At 42.6% G+C, this 20,621-nt stretch overlaps 1 protein-coding gene across 3 annotated transcripts in view; it reads right to left on the reverse strand.

Annotated features, from left to right (window-relative positions):
* Positions 1 to 2,112: 2,112 nt before the first annotated feature.
* The window catches only part of LOC139329398 (chemokine-like protein TAFA-1), a 108,617-nt gene continuing 90,108 nt past the window's right edge, over positions 2,113 to 20,621 (reverse strand). Inside the window, exons 4-6 of one of the 3 annotated variants that reach the window (XR_011602062.1) lie at positions 10,222 to 10,346; positions 8,801 to 8,892; positions 2,463 to 3,806 (exon numbers count right to left, since the gene is read on the reverse strand). Coding sequence is in view for 1 of the 3 variants with exons in the window: in XM_070959703.1 (XP_070815804.1) it covers positions 3,789 to 3,806; positions 10,222 to 10,346 (143 nt within the window). In the remaining 2 variants the exon portion in view is untranslated. Of the gene's footprint in view, positions 3,807 to 6,579; positions 7,577 to 8,800; positions 8,893 to 10,221; positions 10,347 to 20,621 lie in introns of those variants that run through there. The other 2 variants (XR_011602063.1, XM_070959703.1) reach the window with 2 other exon arrangements.

The following is a 20,621-nucleotide window of genomic DNA, read 5'->3' on the forward strand; positions in this document are numbered from 1 at the left end:
GATGTGTAGAAGGAGGATGGAAAAACACTAAATCTATGTGACTTATAGAGGTATACACAGCGTGCCTGTATACTGCCCTCAGGCTCCGAACAATGTCCTTTCTCTGCCTGAACCCTCTCCTTTCCAAATCCAGCTCTCGGTCATTCCGTCTCAAGTGGCAAACAATTGAGCGCCTGTGTGTTGATGTCTGTCCAGCTGTGTGGAGATACTGCTGTTCGCTGTTTAGTGGGGAAGTGTGATGTTTGAAATCTCCCAGGGAGGCTGGTCTGCGATGACGTCGGTGCCGCTGGTGAGGCCAAGTTGCTACACTTTGGGTTGAAACATGAGGGGAAAAAGGTGAGGAAAACGGCAAAGCAGCAGATAAATAAATTGCCATTATGGCAGCTGCTGACAATCATAAACTGGCAAGTCATTTCGCTGACAAGTGTATTGGTGGTTGGCGGGCATGGCGCAGTGTCATGGGACTATGACAGTGATGTATTGTGTACCCATCAGAGTGTGTGTTCATTTGTCACAAACAAAGCCGTTGCAGCAGGGTGCTGGTGTGCTTCACTACATGTTTAGCTTTACAGACTATGCAGTAATGTGGTAGTAAGTGTGGTTGTTTGATATGTTTTGATCTTTATGATGATGCAGTCCTGAAAAGGATCCCACCCTCTTCATCACTGACTGTCTATAATGACATATAATTTTCCAGTTTCTTATGTCCGTGGATGAAAATGTTTCCTCAACAATTGACCGTCTGATACTATTACTTTTCATGGCAAAATGGGCGTTGGGTAATAATGCCTGAAGTCGCTGAACAGCTAGCATTGAGACTTTAAGTTTTAGTGCCATTAATGATTTTATGCTCTTAGTTGTCCAGCTGGAGTAGATGTTCATTGTAAAGGCGACACTCACAGTGACTCATGCCCATAATAACTATAATTATAGGCCACAAAGCCCCCACAGGTAAAGAGTGTGCCATTTCCACAAATTATAGGTTGCTATGCAACATTATTAAAGAATATGAACGTGATAATGTGCACAGGCAGGATGTGGTGTCAAAGAGGAGTCGAGGCTCCTGCTAAAAACTCCTAAAAGCAGCAGAGCATTTAACTTCCAGCAGGGCAAAAGTTTGCGTCTCACTTGAGATACCCTTGAAAGTTACCACTGCAAGTTTTCTAAACAACACTGTCCGGCATCTTCTGCGCATATCTTGGCCGTATGAAAAAGGTTGTCCTTGCTGTCAGGCGTTGATTAGCCGTCTAGTGTGATGTGGACATGGCTGTCTCTGTGTCTCTGTGGGAGGTCGGCAGGACTTGATGGATGTCTCTCTTCTGAGATTGCTCAGCACCGCGGAGAGGGAGGAGGACCCGGCCCCTGTTATCTATTCATGCTGTGTTCCTTTCTACTCTGCCTAAAATGGAGCAGGACCTCCCTCCACAGCACGACTCCATCATTTCTGGATGGAGCTAAGGAGTGCATAAAAGAGAATAAGAAGAAGCACTTCTTCCATTTCTGATCCCCAAGCACCTTTTAAGCAAAAATCCACTTAGAACTTGCATAAGTAGGGAGGAAGAAATCCCTTGATTTTCAACACAAGCACTGAATTTGAGGATAATCTTCACTGTGTGCCGTTGCGGGATGTCTGTCTCACAGACTCTTGGTACCCCCTCTAAAAATACACACAGAAGCATGGCAAAGCAGACAAATGCAGACATACACTCAGATGTATTCATTTACAGCAGCAGAAAAGCACCCAGAGACACTTTTCGTACACAAACTCCTTCCCTGACTCATTTCCTTTTGCATAAGCTGACTAAGACTGCAGGACAGCGAATCCTATTAGATATGAGAAAACAAAGAAGGGAACGGCTCATTGAAGGGGAAAAAACACACTCTTGCTCTGTCTCCCTTTGCATATTCCTTCATGATTCTGGCAAGACCAGTGGGAGATTGATGTGTCTGTCTTTTTCATACCTTCTGTGACTGCTCAGCGAGGCGCCGGGCTTCATGAAACTAGCCAAATTCCTAAATGATGAATGTACACTAGTGCGTCCACTGGGAGAAGAAACGAATCTCATATCAGCCAAGAGAAGAGGTTGATATTGAAAATCATCTGGAATTTTGCCTGGCACGATATTGGAAATCTTTATTCTAATTGCATGAATGAATTGAATGCGCTGTTCTGATAAATCCTCTCTGCCACCGAGGGAATTGTACAAATGAAGCATCACAGATTCGTTTGTGTGTTCGCTGCATGTGTGTGTGTGTTTCTCTGCCTGTAAGTCATTTTCACATTGCCTTGTGTTGTTGTTGATTGCCTGTTTAGTCAAGCAAAAACTTTACAATGTTAACATATCATATAAATGAAACTCTGACAAGATCTTCCACCCACATATTAAAACATATCAAATTGTCACCAGAGCAACATTTTTCAAAGTATCAGTTGCAATGCCAAGGAATGAGAAACAGCATATCAGTATAGAAAACCATTTTTATTTCTCATAAGGCTGTCCTGTAATGTACTTTTATCTACTGGGGGATAACTGTATGTTTCTCCATTGTGACTAATACTTTCTCACTGTCATTTTGAATAAATCATCTCTCTCTGGTGTGTGTGAGAGGGAGATCTACACGAGAAACACAGTCAGCCATGACTAACTGTCGATTATGGTCCGAGTCTTCCTGCCGCTGCTCCGTGTCCCTGCTGAATCAGAGTGGAAAGCTCAGGGGTCGTTGTTAGTGCTGCTTTCTTTTGTGAGGCAGTTCTATACAGTGTTTTCCTCATCTTTACAGAAACTACAAGCATTTTCTGCCTTAACCAAGAACATTGCTGAATGACACAAGTGACCAATACTTATTTTTATGATTCTGTCGTGGCTTTTCCCAATGCAAGCATGTACTGCAAAGCAGTCCTATACACACAACAGCCTGTTGGGAAAACAGCCGCTGGATAAGTATTATATTCAGTGGCTCATCAATATTCCAGCAGGTGGCTAATAGAGTCTTAAATATACTGTGTTATTCAGCTTCTTGGATCTGTCATCTTACATGTTATGTATCTATATACACAAATTATCTTACATACAAAGAATAGAAGTGCTCATGAATTTACATCGGGCATGCCCTCCAAGAAAAGTCAAAATGTCCACCATGAAGGATGAAGGTGAGGCCATGATGACAGACTCTAAAGCCTGTCAAAGACTCTTCATTAACTCATTAAAGGCTGCTAGCCGTGTCCGTTGAAAATCCAGTGTTTGTCAACCAAAATCTCCCCTGTGTAGTCACAGCGGGGCTGTCCCGCTGGGGCAGCGAGTCAAATACAAATGCCTTCCACACAAAAATAAAAGGATATCAAGATCATTTCCCCTCTTGTGTCCCCAGTTACATGTTTATGTTCAGTTTCATGTAAGCTCCTCATCCGGTTTACCTTCAGGCGGGGCGAATGTCTATCAAATAATGTTTTAACAACCTCTAAATTACCCCTGCTAAGCTGTTTCAGTTTTTGAGGGGGTATACAGAGTGAGGAAAACAGAGAGCGAGTAGGTCGGAAACTGACCGCAGCTGTGTGGAAGAGGAGAGTCACCAACATGGGGCTCATTGATCAAACAGGGGATTAGTCTGGTTTCAAATCCTCGGCACCACACGAGCAAAGCTGTTTTATCTGGGTGGATATCCTTTCTGTGGTCCCAGGTAATCCAGTCAGTAGCCGTGGATGTAATAGTTTTAGTCCGTTCGGTGGGAAGAGAGAGGGGAGACGGGGGGAAGAGCCTGGCGCGCAGCCCTGCAATGGGAGCTCTCTGTTAGGTCCTGGGATGAATCTGCAACACAGAGGAGGAAGAGGAGAGGGGAGAAAACACACATACTCTTAGATAGAACAAAGGCATACAAGTGTGCGAGGATTAGACCCAGAGGAATTGCTCCGTTCGCGTGTTTCAAAAACAAGGAGAGTCTTTTGAACTGTGGAGGCTTTGTACAGCCCTGTCTCACCTCGTGGTTCCCGCTGCTACTAAAAACAGACAGCTTATGAGTGGGAACAGTGCTGGAAATGGAGGTGTGTTTGGCATTTATAGGCATACCTGGATATATCAGGAAAGCTCGTTGCACGAAAAAAAAAAAAAAAACCCAACCCTGGTGTGTTTCCATGCTGTGTATGTCTGTTTCACAAATTGACTCTGGTATATTTTTTACTTTACCTCAGACCATTTTAGCCACATCCCCCACACCCCTAGCTTTGCACCTTCACACCAAGCCAGCCAATCACAGCTGAGTATTTTCCTCCCACCCAAGAAAATGACTTTGGCGTTGGTAAATGGGATCAGGGCACCTGCTGTGGAGTCTGAGCTGCCTCTCCGTGACTCTGGTTCAGGGACTCTTATTCAGCCTCAGTTGCAGACCTATACACATTTCAGTGGTACATTGTGCAACCTTGAGACTGCTATTGAATGTCCTGCCTTTCAGCATCCTGCTCAACCTGAAGCTCAATAAAAACCGTGTGCACCATGTGTAAAGCCTTCCTTGCCCTCTTATGACTGTCTGCACAACAAAAGCATGTTTTCCAGAACATTTCTTTACCTCACTTTCGACACATTTTTCAGTTACTTTATTGCTTCAAGATCGTATGGCGAAGAAATCAGAAGTCCCCCACGTGCTGTGGGGCCAATTAGAAATCCCATAATCCTGTTCAACTAAGAAATACAGCCATGACATTTCCAGCAGGCTTGGCAGGTGGTAGCCAGGTGTGTGGACTTGATTGTGGAAGGAGCTGCTTGGGACTCTGTGAGCTGGAGCACTTTGAGAGTCTCAGAGCTCCAGTGTGTCGGACACGCTCGCCAAATGATTTCATTCGGCATTTTCTGAGGGGAGAATTGTGTGCACCTGTACTCACCTACCGTAATGTGTATTATTTTGAGATAATCAGAAGAGTAGACTCTCAGGCATTATAAGTTTGGTCTAATTTAGCATCAGCAGTTGGTAGACAATGTAAGTTTGTTCGATGTGACAGAATAATTTGATATACTGCCAAATGTCTTAATCTTAGCAAGGCATTTAGGTCAAAACCCATTTCTCTGCAAAACTCTGGCAATGGGGTGAAACTGTTCCACCACTTTGTAATGAAAATTGACTTCCTTAAAGAATTTTCTGGAATCAATTGTCATTTGCAGCTCTGCCTTTTCTTCTTCATCAAGGTGGGTATCAGAAGGACCCTGACTTAGTATCTAAAATACTGGTGAAAGATTTCAGAGAGTAAAGGAGTAACGTTAGCTCATGTGTCAAGGAACAGTACTATTTTTGGTGCAGATTCAAGTCCAGGTGCACTTACTTGAAAATCTGAGACATGTGTCCTCTAATTGTCTAATATTGTTTCTATTTTTGATGCACATCCAGTACCTAAGGTAACAGATTTTCAGGATTGCACAGCCTTTGCAAAGTAAAGTATCCTGAGTGCTTCCTATAGTACATCTACAGTGTATCTTGTTTGAGGATACTGATGTTAAGTCCTTGAAACAAGGAATATTTCAGCGGAAACAAGTAGAACCCCACTGACAAATTTTTATTTATTCAACACCAATTTACTGGTCAAGACAGATATCTAATAAGGTCATGCTAAAGAAACACTTGGCAGTACTAATACAGTCTCCCTTGCTGACTACATCTCATCTGTTTAGGCATTGCGCTGCAGCTGTCCCTCTAAATAGCTTTGAAGTCTCAGATTGAACATGTTGATTCCTGCTCCAGGTGTTGTCACAGTGTCTCTCTCTGTACAGCTTTGGCCCTTTTCCCCCATGATCCTTAAACACAGTAATGCTCTGGGCTCATCTGTCCAACATTTGCATCTGTATCATCTCCTGTGCGATGGTGTCTCAGAAATGTTGGAGCAGGGTCTGACCTCTGGCAGAACAAGAGCAGTAACAGGTTACACATTACGGCTCACTCTCCATCTCAGACACAATCCACCAGAGGTTTGTTAGCGGGAGAACAGGGGTTGTATGCAAATGCTGTCATTTCAACCCACATGCATACGTGTGTGTGTGTGTGTGTGTGTGTGTGTGTGTGTGTGTGTGTGTGTGTGTGTGTGTGTGTGACTAAAAGTGTCCTCTGTTCTTTTTTTGTCCTCTGTCTCTTCAAATGAACAGTGCAGCAGGTAGCAGCGGATTGCTCAAGGATTTCCTGCCTATCCCATCTTTGCTGGCAACTAAGCCATCTGCATTCTAATTTGCTGGCCACATTAAATTGCAATTTACTCAGACTTCAGTTAGTAAAAGGAGCCAAGGACAATTGCCTTAGCAAAAGAATTTAGTGCAAACACAGCCTACCCTTTCCCCCTTTCTCGTTTAGTGCAGAACAAATCAATCATGCCAGCTGAGAAACCTCTTCAAACAGCACTAAAGAGCACCCTCTAAAAACAGAAGACTCCAGACAACAAAATACATCAAGATCCATTTAATGTGACATTGACAATGGAAAAAGCAAAGAAAACTGCTATAAATTAATCAGTAGCACTTGGAATGAACTCCTCCACCTGAAACCTGCGTCAAAATGTCACGAGGACGACAATCTGGCCATTCTTGGCAGCTTGGACTGCACCTGTCGGCTCATAACCTTGTACCTCTTCAAGTATTCTATCATTGATCACAAATGAAACACTGTTTATCGTTTGTGTATGGCTGTATGTTTGTCTTCATGATGACATTATACAGGACTGAAGGAGGAGGAGAAGTGATGTCAAGCACAGAGGTGGAACAGATGATTTCTCTGTGAAGTTGAACTGGATGTGGCGTGGCTGCTTGGAGTTCATTTTGATCGACTGCAGAGCGCAGTCTCCCGATTTGACAAATTAGATGGAGATGCATCTGCTGGCAGGTCACTTTTGCTCTGAAACTGTCTCACAGATGGGCTACATCCTGTCACAGTGTGTTATTTTACTTGAAAAAGTGCCCGCCGCTCCTTTTAATAAGAGACATGTGAGCCTCTGAACAGCACGTAAATCATGTTGGACTAGTTGGAGGGGACACATGCTGTAGAGTGTGAAAGATGGCGGCGTATCCACTCGAGTTCAGTGCTTAGCACTCACTAACCTGAACAATTACATAGTCCATAGAGGAAATACCGAGGCCTTATACAGTTAAAGCAATGTCTGTACATGAGTGGATATGTTGTCGTATGAAAGGACTAAAAAAGTCATTAAAATTATTGAATGTCTGCTGAGGGATGCATAACGTATGTATGACACTGCCTTGATACTGATGACAAATTCATTTTCAGTCTAGCAAACTAACAGTGAGGTTATCAAATGAACGACGCTGAATGAAGTCTTTTCACTATCATCAAAAGCAGGAGAGAAGAACGAGTGGGAGCAAAGATGTTTTCATTACAGCCCCTCTCTTTCTGCCTGTCTCTCTTAAGGTGTATAATTGTTTGGAGGGAGCAGAAATGGATTAATCTGTTTAGCGAGTGGAGCGGGTAATGCAGATCTATGGTGGGCGAGTGTTTTGGAGGTGCTCCCCAGCCTCGCTCTCACTGTGACTTCCACAAACAAAAGGGCCTGCCTTGTCTGCTGCTACAGAACAGGCAATGAAGGGCTCCCTCTCTGAAAGACATAAAGAAAGAAAAGAAGAAACATGGATGTCAGGCAGTGGCGTTGCTTGGCTTCTAACTTTTCATGCCAATTTTTATGAAAGATGGTGATGAAGTCTGTGTGCGGCTGAACGAAGTGTGTGTGTGTGTGTGTGTGTGTGTGTGTGTGTGTGTGTGTGTGTCGGCCTTGTCGTGTCTCGCTAACACTTTTCAGAGCAAAATGAAAACCTGCAGGTGAAATAAAATGGCTGAGAATTCAAAAAGAAGAAGAAAAAAAAAAAAAACGAAACAAAAAAACAATGCCGTGTTGTGGGACTTGCTGGCTTGTTACAGCCCAAATACAAATGAGGCAATTTGGCCTGAGAGGCAAGTGAATGAGGAATGTTGATTAAAAAAGAGAGCAGAGTGCAGGATAAAAGGCCTTTCATGTAGCCTATGGGCTATGCTGTGTGCTGATAGCTGCTTCAACAAGACCCTCAGAGGTGGATCAGGGTATCAAGTGGCCTCTGATAAGAAGCCACACACCGAAAAGGGAAGAGGCTTTGCCCGGGGTCTCGTGCACACATGTGAGCGTACACACACAAACACAGACATATCAAGCACATCAAACATGTGCGTTCACACACAACTAGGAGCACACACAGAGAGGAGCAAGTGGCACGTCACAGATTAGTGACTAATGGGATTGGCAGACCAGTGTAAGGCACTGTAATCAAACCCACACAGTGGCTGATAGCAAAAACAGGACATGGAACAAAGGAGGCAATGAAAGGAAGAGGGACTGATCCTGCCATTACACACTGTTCACAGACAGCAGGGCTCTGCTGTGGGGTGGACCTGGCTCTGTATGTGTGTTTCTACAGTACTCCATGATTGCGCGGCTGCAGTGTTTTAGCATTTTTACCCGTCCATGCACAGACAGAGACATTTCAGAGATACACGTGCTGCCGTTTAAATGAAATGCAGCAACTTACATTTTATTTGAGCGTGCGCTGGCTGTGCTGGGTGATAAATATTTACAGTGGGTGGCGGTGCGTTCAGTATTTGTGTCACGCCTGCCTAATCATGCACAGCATGTAAACACACACTTGATAATTTCGCACTGAATATTTGGGTTAATGAGAAGTCATCGAACATGAGTTGGTCCCACTCCTACCGCCCGACACTCAAGTGCATTACAGTGATGTGAGAGAGACGGGAAAACAAAAACAAACAACAGCTTGAGAAAAAGACTAACCTTTACAGAAGCAAGAATGCAGCTCAATTTCTGTTGACGCATCCTCTGCATTTTGCTTCCGGAAGCTAAAAAGGGGAGTATGGCTGGGTGTTCTGCAAAGAGAGGGTCAAGAAAAAAGGACACGTGTGTATTGGGTAGAAAAGCAGCTTCAGGCCTGACCTTTCGGCCCTCTTCTCTTAAGGTTTTGATAATATGAGACCAAAGCCATTTTACTCATAGATAAACGTATCACTGGTCATTCTCCATCTGTGTGCAGAAATGTATAATCTTGATTAATGTATTTCAAGAGGATAATTTGTCTCAAATTATATAAAGACAAGAATGATTTAAAGTTCTTATTAAAGTACAAATTGTGCAAAGGACTGAACTGAGAATTAGAGATGCATTCTTTAGAGTGAACCAAGCACTACACCTTACCTTGACAGGATGGCAAGACCCCATTCCATCAGCTCCTTTCTGAAAATTTTGGGCCTGTGGCGGCTGTGAAGGGCCCCAGTGAAAGCTTTATGTCTATCTGCTGGCGTATAAATCTGCAGAACAACCTTGGGAAGCCCCGTGTGGTCTAACCTTCACTGGCTGTTGCCTCATTCCCCACCATCGCATTATTCTCTGCTTCTATTCAAAGTCATTGTCACCAAGCACTACGAGGAGACGAAGGTTTGCTGATCGCGAGCAGGTGGGGGGGCGAGTCAATTAAATGAATACAAATCGGGTGATCAACCTGTCACAGAGAGCCGGACTGCTGGCTTCGAGGACTTAACTCCCTTCATTATTTTTGCATGGCGCATTCGGAGTCGGTTTACAGAGCCGAAAGGCAGTGGAGAAGCAGAGTGGCCGTTAACTTTATCTCTGAGAGGAGTGTGGCCTGAGGCAGAGCTCACCTGTTTGTTTACTGCCTGCTTTATGTTTGTTCTTTACTACTACGGGCCCTTAGATATTTCACTTCCACCAAACAGAATCCACCTTGTTATACAACAGGCATAGATGTGCTGCGCTTTCAGAGTATTCCTAATAAAGTGTGATTTGTGCTCATCCCTTTTACCTGCAGGTTTGACGCTGTGCATGTTTGATCGTTAAATGACAGCAGATTAATTAAAAATGAAGCAGGCAGTTGGCAGAGACGCTTAAAGCATTTAATCAAAGTTTTCAAAGGCAGCTTCTTGTTAGTTCTGGTGATTTCCTCATTTCAAGTCCAACAATAGAGGTTGAAAATGAAGTGTGAGTGTGGTGGCGTGCACGCATGTATATGTGTGCAAGCGTGTTCGTGCCTGGCTTAAAGGTGCATATAGAGAACATACAGAACAGGATATATTAACGTCTTGTACTTGTATGTGTGCATCTGTGCATTGCGAATGCGGGTCTGTGCATGCAGGTGCATTGCATTTGTGCTTAAGTGTGTGTGAATGTGTGTGAGGTCTCACTCTTGTGGTCTTGATTTTGTTCCCAGACGAGCACATCCATCCAGAGTTGTCAGGCAGAGTCTTACACTCTTCTCCCTCCAGACACGGTTCCATCTCACACCACCATTTCCCAATTACAATAGACGCTGCGGGAGGTGAGCACAGATACACAGCGAGAACGAGTAAGTTTATCACTCAGGCACATGTGTACACACACATTTACATATGTATGCACCCGAAACAGATGCAAATGCTAAAAATACTGACAAAAAATTCAGCAGATTAAAATACAAAAAAAGCAAAGTTACAAGACATCATTAAAAATTAAATAAATAAATTGTAAATGAGCATTAGTAAAGTAAATAGATAATAACATGCAACTAATAACCAAAAACTCAAATGTACTCACAAAAGGAGGAACATATTCAGAAACCTCCCACACAAACACATTTTGTGCACATGTTCTGCACTGGTGCACTTTTACATGTGCAGATACATAAAAGCACCCACACACTTTATTATGAGCAACTCCAGAGGAACATCCAGCCGACTCCCTAAATGAACGTATTTCCTCCTCTGCGGCCTCAGAGAAATTGTATCGTTGCTGCTCGGGTACTTTCGCTGTTGACAATAATGTCTTATACCAACAGAAATTAATCATTATTTTGTTTTGATATAGCTACATTGCATGTAGGGGAGCAATCTCATTTTTAATCAAAACTAATTGCCTCTCATTAACATCGACTGAATTCTTCCTCCAGCTATCTAACAAAAACAAATATGTTCTCATCCTCCCATCAAGATCTCCCTCCCTCCTTTCATCTGTCTCTGCGCATGTCTCTGGGTGTGCCGTGTGTGTGTGTGTGTGTGTGTGTGTGTGTGTGTGTGTGTGTGTGTGTGTGTGTGTGTGTGTGTGTGCATCTGGAAAAAATGAAAATTTGTTTCAAGTGTTAGATAATATCAAAAACACCTCTTATGACATGTGAATTGTTTCTTTAGATATCTTGAGTAGAAGGTCTATATATAAATAGACTTTGGTCACTTAATTAACTTATCGCAGTCCATATGCTCAATTAATCACAGAGAAAAAGTGCTTCCACACTCCTCTACATCCATACACAGCAGTTGTAATGTATTTGAGATGAACACCTGCATTACTTATAACACTATTTACATCAAACAAACTGAAAATCACTAGTGCAAAATAATTTCATTTCTTACATTTAATGTTCTGATGTTTGCAAGTTTCTCTCTTTTTGTTAAATCCAGGTGTCTTGCACTGGGATCTGTTTGAATTAAATCACAGCACATACATCTAAACTGTTCTTTCAAAGTCAAGCTCTGATTCATTTATTAACCATGATGTGTGAAGAACTTTTTTGTTTTTCGCACTCCTCCGTATGAGGTTTCTGACAGCGAATCCGACGTGACAAAAGTTCTAAGGTATTTTTCAGACAATGTGCCACCTCCTCCAATCACCACCCCGTTTTCTCAGCATGTAGCATGTTTCCTTAAAACAGCCTCTTTCCTTTTATCATGCTGACACAAAGTGAGATGTGAAGGTCAGATGACTGCAGTGAATGCAGTGAGTTAAACCGGTATCATTTCATTTTCCAAACCCATGTTTTTGAACCATTTGGAAAAATAGGTTTTCCCCTCCAGCCTGTGTTGCCAAGGTTACAGGCCAACCGCCAATCAACTGTGAGTATGAGCAACATGCCGTCTCCAACTGATGGAGGAAGTGCAGTTCCTCACAGCACAGAGCGTGCTACGGTTCTGTGAACGGACACACACACACACACACACACACACACACACACACACACACACACACACACACACACACACACACACACACACACACAAATATATACCAGGAAAAGACTGGACACAGAATAACACCCCACTGCTGTTCAGTGAACTTGCCGTGTTTCCTGACTTTTCTCTCCATGAGCCCTGAGGATGCTCGACGCCAGAATCAGAGCATCCACTAACAGGCTGTGAACCTGCCCTTTGGCTCCCCCCATGGCTGTTTACCTCATCCACTAATTACCACATGTTGGGCCATCATCCACTGTGCTCCCTCAATCTTGCTTTTTCTTCCCCCGTCTTCATCCACGGGCTAAATATGCATTTCACATCCTTAATCATGTTTACATTCAGCTGTATTTTAGGTGCATCACTATGCAGGACGTCTTCGTTAAATGGCAAATTATGATGAGGCTTGAGGTGATGTGTTTAATCTGTTCTACTGAATAGTGATGATGTGCTGCCGCTCTTTTCAGCCCTTTCTTCTCGCTGCAGAGCGCAGGGGAATGGAGTTGTTTTTCATTACCCCACCAACTGAGGATATATATTCAGCAATGTGAATGCAGAACCCACTTGAAATTGAAAATGGTGAAGTAATACCTGCAAAGCAAAAATCAATTCTTTCAAATAGAAGCAGAGAGAAAGCAGGAAAAGCGAGGGGATTAAAACGCTGCCTCACGTGAGCCGCTAGAACACGAGAGCCGGTTTGCATGAAAGTTGAATGATATTTGCTGTACTTGACAGACCTAAATTCACCTCACCCTCTGTGGCCTGAAATGTGTGCACACACAGCATAGATAATTTATACAAGGGGAGTCTAGAAAATGGCTGCATTACATGTACCTGTTCAGTTTTTCACTGTGTTTTCTTCTTGCCTGTCCTTCTTTGCTGCCTATTTTTCATTTCTGTGAGCCATCTTAAATTCCTGTACAACATTATCAATGATCAATAGCCATTCAGTAGTCAACTCCTCCACCTTGTTATTGATTTTTATTGTGTTATTTGACTGCCAGCATAGTTTTGTGTTTGTGTTTTTTTCTGGCCATTACTCATAACAATGTGTCAAATCAGACACCCGAGATTCATGTTTGAAATGCTTTTTTTTTTTTTTTTTTACTAAAGCTCTCTGCTGTATGTATGGAAAGCCTGTAAGCTGAAAGGACCCTCTTGCACTCGCATCGATTTTCCAGTATACCTTTTAGAATGCACATAAAGCCTGCAAGTATGCACATTGAGATTGAACATTGGAGCTATATAATTATGCTTAAAGTCCCATAATAACAATGTGTTTTGCCTATTGTTACATCACTTGCATGTTTAACCTTCACTATACAACTTGGTAAGAACAAAAGTCTGCTGAAGGGGAAGTAGCTAAAGTAGCTAAACTTTTGAAAGAGAAAATATTTGCATATTCATCAAATGTGTATTGTTTAGTGAGAGAGAGGGGTATGATGAATTTTTAAGAATTTTAACTTGTTAATTCACATGTTTGTGAAAAGAAAAAAAAACATGTCATGTATTTTTTACATTTTACATTAAAATATGTCCGTGTGGATGTTTATATTTCTAAAGACAGAGTGTGTGGACACATGATGCATGGGTCATCAATAACATTCTGTGATGCTGTGGATTCATGAGGCTGTGCTCCAGTAGCCTTCCTCACTCTTGTAGTGTGTTAGTCAGAAAATATGTCACCAATGAGAAATTCTACACTAACCCTTTCAAATTATTAAAATCATTCCACAGTACAGAGCAGATGAGGTGGATAATCCACCACCTTTAAAAAATACACTTTTGCATAACCCTAATTAATATCTTGACAGCAACCCATCTTGTACTAAAAGGAGAGTAAAACTTTAATGAGCAGTGACTATGAACTACATCTTATAAATATTCATGCTCAAATTTGATCTTTGCAGTGAAAATCTGTTTCAGCTGAGACATGTGGAAGACAGCAGGTCAATTTAAGAAAACCTGGCAACACACTGTAAATGACTGTCTGAGGAGGATAAAAAACAGACAGTCCACCCTAATGTGAACACACACACAAACACACACACACACACACACACACACACACACACACACACACACACACACACACACCTACACACACACACACACACACACACACACACACACACACACACACTACATGTCTGTGGCTGTAGCCGGTCCAGGACATCTGGCTCTGACCTTGACCACTGGAGAAGAGCCATCTCTGGGCCGGGATCCATGCATCACTCTCTAGTGACCACTGACCTCCAACAGTCGTTTTACTTTAACTACTCCCAGTGCAGCCGTCAGCATGGAGGGTATAACCTTTGTTCCAACATCAGCAAACTTTACTCCTCCTCTGTGTGTGCTGGTGAGTGGGAGAGGAGGGGGCCACTTCAGTTCGCCACTGCCCAAACTCCCCCTCTTGGGCCGACTATTAATTTTCAAATCCATCTGTTTACAAGCTGAAACCCTTCAATATGATTTAAAGCACCAACACCAATTAACACGATCCTCACATGTTACCATAACGTAGCTGCTGCACACTGTCAAAGATGACAGATGGGCTTGGAATAATCAAGGACTGAAAGAGTGTTGGATTGTAGATGTTGGCCATGTAGCGGGCTAGAGTCTTTAGCTTTGATGGACAAACAACCGAGATTGGTTGAATTGATTGAAAAACATGAAGCGGTGGACCTCTTACAAGTGCATCTGTCAGATCATTGGTGAGCGGGCTGGGTGATGGATTGAACCCGCTGACACGTCCCTGCCAGGTAGCAGAATGTTTGAACACCTTGACGGATGAGGAAGAGAATTGATTTCAGTCTGTGTCAAAATCTGAATACGTGTCTGTGGGCTCAATGAATCGTTTTGTTTTTTTTTTTACTTGAAGTGGCCTGCACAGCACTCGCTGGACTTAAATTAATCATAGCAAAACAATGGCTTTCCAGTGATGTCAGCTCTAGTGTCTGTTTTTTGGTGAATCACTTAGATTGGTTGCCTTCAGTCAGGATCTGGAGCAGAAAGCAATTAGCCATTAAATCCTGGTGCCATTTTGTTGGGTTAAATTTACAGTTTGGGGTGGAGGGTCGATGCTTGCTGATAATGCTAAACAACCAGCTTCACTTCCCTTCTTTCACACACACTCATTCAGGTCATCTATCACCACCAGACTCTCCTTTTTCTCTTCCCCATTACCTGATCACTTTACCTCAGTGCTCTGCAAGTGCAGTGATTACTCAGTTATTAACCAAACAAAACGGGCAATCAATCAGTCATTCATTCAGATAATCATGCACATAAGCAAAAGAGTCAACTACTTGATTGAAAGAAAAAAAAACACATTTCCATCCTAATGAGACAGAGGTATAAGTGCAAGCATTGCGAAACAGCAGTGAAGTATTGAAAGGGTCACAGGAGCATGAAGCAAATGAAGCAAGTGTATAATTACAGCGGGACTGAGACTTGGACCCATGAACCCAAGGTCAGCCTCAGTGAGTCATTATTCTGCATTAATCTTTGCCCCTATCAGAAGAGAAAACTTGGGTTTGATTAGCTATTCAGAAAATATCGCTTGGCTTTCTAATCACACGCTTTCTGAATTTTGGAATTTGTAATGGGCTCCCTGGCACCCGCAAGACCTGAAGAAGAATACCTGTGTTCATTTGATTTAATTAAAGCATGGATTTTGAATTCAAATGAATTCTTATAAATGCCACAGAAAGGACTTCCTTCATTGCATGATCCCATATTCATTCAGGTAAAACTGGAATGAGCAGTTATGCATACAACTGCAACACCTATTCTCTAATGCAAAATACTGACACGTGGAATAAAAATTATATATAGCTGATGTGTGTGTGCGTGTGTGTGCGTGCGAGTTGGTGTGAATGTGTGTGCCTATTAATGGCAAAACAATGACTCCTTTTGTTGCGTAGTTGTTTCCTTTCCTTTATGTGGGTGCAGAGACAATTTCTGAAAATCTCCCACACAGCTGACAGAGATCTGCCTCAAGTTTCTATTCCTTTCTCTTAGCACAACCACAGAGTTGTTACTCCAGCACTGACAGCAGAAAGGAAATATGATGTTAACTTAAAAAAAGAGAGAAAGAGGGAGAGAGAAAAACAAAACTGAGAAGACCGTTCTGCTCCAGCTTAGGGTCAGATCCTCTCCTGGCAAGGTTAAAGGTGCAGAGTTTAATCACATCCTCAAGACTGTGAGAGCTCGCTGGGATGTGTGACAAAGATGGAGGAGAAAACTTGTTTTACAATCATTATCTTCAACTTCTCCAAAGACACAAACATCTTGTTTGACCCAGGAGGATTTCAGTTTGTTAGTGTCTCCTTATGTCTGCCTTGGCGTGTGTTTGTCAGTAAGAGAAGGAGTATTTTTTTTTTCTGTTGTACAGTATAATCTGCTCCCTTTGCCCATACCCTCAGGCCATATCTGCAGCAGGTTCGTGTCTTGCCAACCACATATGGTAGCAGATGGCTATTCAACAGTATGAGCCCTTTGAGAGGACAGTGAGGGCCACAGGTTTTATAGTAGGAGGACGAGGAGTTTGCTTGGTTGTTCTTGGGTATCGGCAGTGTGGACTTCACCATCCATGCAAGCAAGTGCTGAATAAACTCTGATAAAATGAAAAACGAAAAGATTTACTATTAAGGAAGTTCTTTGTTTGATATTCCTGCTGATGACAATGGTGGCCCCCCTTGTTACAAGGCTATTACGCTTTAAAGCCCGTGTCAAACTGCGTCCTACTCGAGCATGCCAGTGATACTCCGCTTGCATCTGTTTGACCAGTTACACACGTGGAAGAACTGCAACACTCCTTGTCCCTCCCTTCAAGTAGTGTCGGTGTGCCTCCCCCCCGGATGTATCTCAAATGTACCATGACAACCTGTCATGCTCAGCTATACGCGCCTGCAGCCAAACAGAAGGGTTCATTCCCCATCAGTGATCAGCAGCGAGCGGGCATCTGCGTGTGTCTCGTGCTGAAAGAGTTTACTGCTACAGCAACTACATGACAACACAAAGTGTAAGCATGTGTGTATATTAGGGTATCTGCATGCATGCGTTGAGTAAATGAGTTCATAAGTATGTGCGTGTGTGTGTGTGTGTATGTATGTGTGTGTGTGTGTCCATACTGTGGCTGAGGGCTTACATGTCTCATACACTGGGATAAAGGCAGTGGTGCAGTGATGAGCGGCTAATCTGAGTGCATGTGATGGGCCCGGCGAGGCTGGAGAGATACTGTATGAGTGCTTGACTTGTTAAAAGGGATGTTCTTCACTAAGAGCCTCGTTGCCCCTGACATAACTGGGACATAGTTCTCCTTGTCAAAGCTAATAATCAATTCCCACTATGGGTATAATCTGACAGCAGACCCCCACAGAGCATGACACCTCCCAACGCAAGCTGTCGTCACAGCCGTATATTAACGACAACCCAAACAGTTACCAATAGCAACTCAAATAACCCAATGTGGGCCGTATTCACGAGGTAGTAAACACTCGACAATGGGACTGATCTTCACTGTGTGCTTTGATGCTGCGGTTTGAAGCTAATGACTGATAATACAGCACATCAGGGAGACTGCCTGTTTCTGCAAATTTGGCCAAAGATAAAGGAGCGTTCATTCCTCTAGGCTCTGTGTGTGTGTGTCCAAACCAAACGACCTCTGATGATATATTTTTGATTTGTTCTATCAGAGCACTGGCTATTCCTTATATATTTTGTTTTTGTGTTTTTTTGTGAGAACATAACCTGCGTATGGTACATTGGCGGCAGGTGTCCCCCAGGGGGTGGTGGGATGAGCTGGGCTGCAGCATCGTTCCTCATCTGGACGGAACATTAATAACGCCGGGACCTGGGGAGAAAGCTCCATCTGGGCCAGGCCGGTGCGCTGCTGCGGGGACAGGCCACTGACTCCACGAGTCTATAATCCCTCACGTAGTGCAACGGCAGCCTGCAGGGCCCAGCTGACAAACACTTGCAACTATCAGGTATAGCTTCCCGAGATAGTCAAAAGCCCCACTGCCGTGTCCCTTTATTTCCACACTTACAAAAAAAAAGACCTTTAATTAAATGGTGTGTTTGCAATACATGACACTTCCGACTACAAATGAGCTCTTATGAATAATCATATTATTATTTTGTCTGCCCTTCAGCCTTTAACCCGTGGTGGTTTAAGTGTTAAATAAATAACAGACAGCTCACAAGCCGGTGAAAATTATCCAAGAGAGGAGGCAAATGCCTCAAATAAAGGAAATAAATTATTAAGAGGTGAGGCCACCTTCACTCTTTAAGTGTAGTGCAGTGGTGCTTAATACTGTAGCTTGCTGCTCAGTGACTTGTCATTTCCATTTTTACCACCACTCTCTCTATATGTGTGTGTTAATCAATACACTAACAGCAAGGACTATCTCACTGTGGGAGCCTGAAGCACAGAGGCATGAAGTGTTTACAACATGTACCTCTCCACCTCTATTCTCCAGAGTGCACAAGTCAGTTTTTTACTTGTTAATTTTTATATCTTTGTCCAACTTCTACTGCAAGCAAGTAAATGTCTGAGTTTTCAGGGTTTGTATCACGTCTGTCTAGGCCATGTTTGGTGAAAAAGACACAATCTGAATGAGTATAAAAGGATTCCAAATCTCTTGTCTGCCTGGTGCTGTGGAGGAGACAGTGTCTGGTTGTGCGTCTCTCTGTACAAGGACAACACACACTGTTCAAAAAGCTACATCTCAAGGTCAGTTCTGTCAATGTTTCATTCAGGAGATGCCTCCGACCGCAGGGCAAACATACAGTTCTTGAACAAAAATGTCTCAAGGACTAAAAATTCAGAGTTTTGGGTAATTTCTCCATCAAACCAAGAGAAGGTTCTTTTGTGTCATTGTTGGCTCATAGCTAATTCATGTTGTAGGGTCTTCTTGAAATTCAGCTGTGGCTAACCAACCCCGTGAAACCTGCTGTGTGAGCCTGTCTGGCCCTTCATGTAACATGTCTCATAATGAAGATATTTTGGTTTCACTTTTTCTTCCAAGAGGGCAGAGACAGAGAGGACTTTGATCTCTGTTGAAGGTAGAGGTGAAAAGATCGACACTGAGGAGCAATAAATGAGCTCTGCGGAGTGAAGGGGGCATCGCAGTTCTGTCCCAGTAGACTTGTGACTTCCTGTCGGCTTTTTTTTTTTTTTTTTCTTTCCATGGGGCTGCCTCTGCCTGATTGTTTTTCTCAGTTGAGGTAATTCAGGTGCACTAGCCTGGAGCTTCCCTGACTTGTGTTTATTATTCATTTCCATCAGCCTGAGCTGCCTTAGGCGATGTGATCTGCAACGTGCTCCCTACTCAGGTGTTCAACAGCCCAAGTGGTTCATCCTCTATCTCCCATGATGCCCAGCAACACAGCACCACTGGGTTGTTAATGGTTCAATGTATTTCTATTAGAAGAAAAAACACACAGACAGACAGTATAATGGAATATGATGTAGGTCATTATCTGAGGTGTTTATTAACCCTCTGAATGCCACAACCCATTGGTGGGTTTGAAAGGCATGTTTTCTTAAAAAGCAAAAACAAAATGACACCATTTAGTGTAACTAGAAACACTAATTATCATTGGATTTTCAACTTTCCGACGCTCCTTGAATGAATCATGTGCTGCAAATTCTTCCCTCAGGAAAATGAATCAAACTGTAAAATAGTAGTATTTCATTTAAACACTGTTCAACATGTCTCATTTAAAATGTTGCCAAAGTGAAACTGCTTGCATTTGCACATCTTGTAAAAAACATTCAATTCTGTACTTGTCAGTGCTACTGGGAAGCCTGGAGTAACTACACTGACATCTACAGCCACATGACAACAATTGAGCAAAAAGTTGAGTGAATCGCAGGCGGAGAAGAAAAGAGAGATCATTTGCACAGACTGGAAAAATGTATATATGCCATATCACACTGCTTGTGGGTAAAATAGCGTATTGTAATTTTTTGTTAAATAAATTATCAATGAAATAAAATGTTCTTTTTATGGTTTATGGTATTTTTACTGTGCTTCACTGCACTAAAGACATTTTTGAGTTCTCCATACTTCTAGCCCTGATTGTCTGTTTCCATAGAGGTGCAGGACCGACAGTATATATTAGAGTGAAAATGAGCTCACACTGAGTGAAAATGTGACAGGTGCAAAAAAAAAAAAAAAAAAAAAAGTCCAGAAATTGCTCCAGGTTGAAGCATGTGATGAAAAATAAGCATTTTTAAAATACTTTATTCAAGCCTGATGATAATCTGACCCCAGAACCCAGAACAGCGATACAATACAATTTAGTACATTTACTCAAGTATGCACTTAAGTCCAATTTTGAAGTACTTAGACCATTTTCTGCTACTTTCTACTTCTACTCCATGACACTTATGGCAGCTGTAATGACTAATTGCTTTGTAATTAAAATTAGCCTCACCTTCACCAGTTGCAACATTAAAGTGGTGACCACATTAATGTATCATTATAATCCAGTAATATTATATATTATTCTGAAATTAGCGTTCTGCATAATGACTACCTTGTGATGAGTATACTTTTCTACTTTTATTAAGGTATGAGTTTGAATGGAGG

This window comes from Chaetodon trifascialis, chromosome 3 (assembly GCF_039877785.1).
Source record: "Chaetodon trifascialis isolate fChaTrf1 chromosome 3, fChaTrf1.hap1, whole genome shotgun sequence".
Classification (NCBI taxonomy): Eukaryota; Metazoa; Chordata; class Actinopteri; order Chaetodontiformes; family Chaetodontidae; genus Chaetodon; species Chaetodon trifascialis.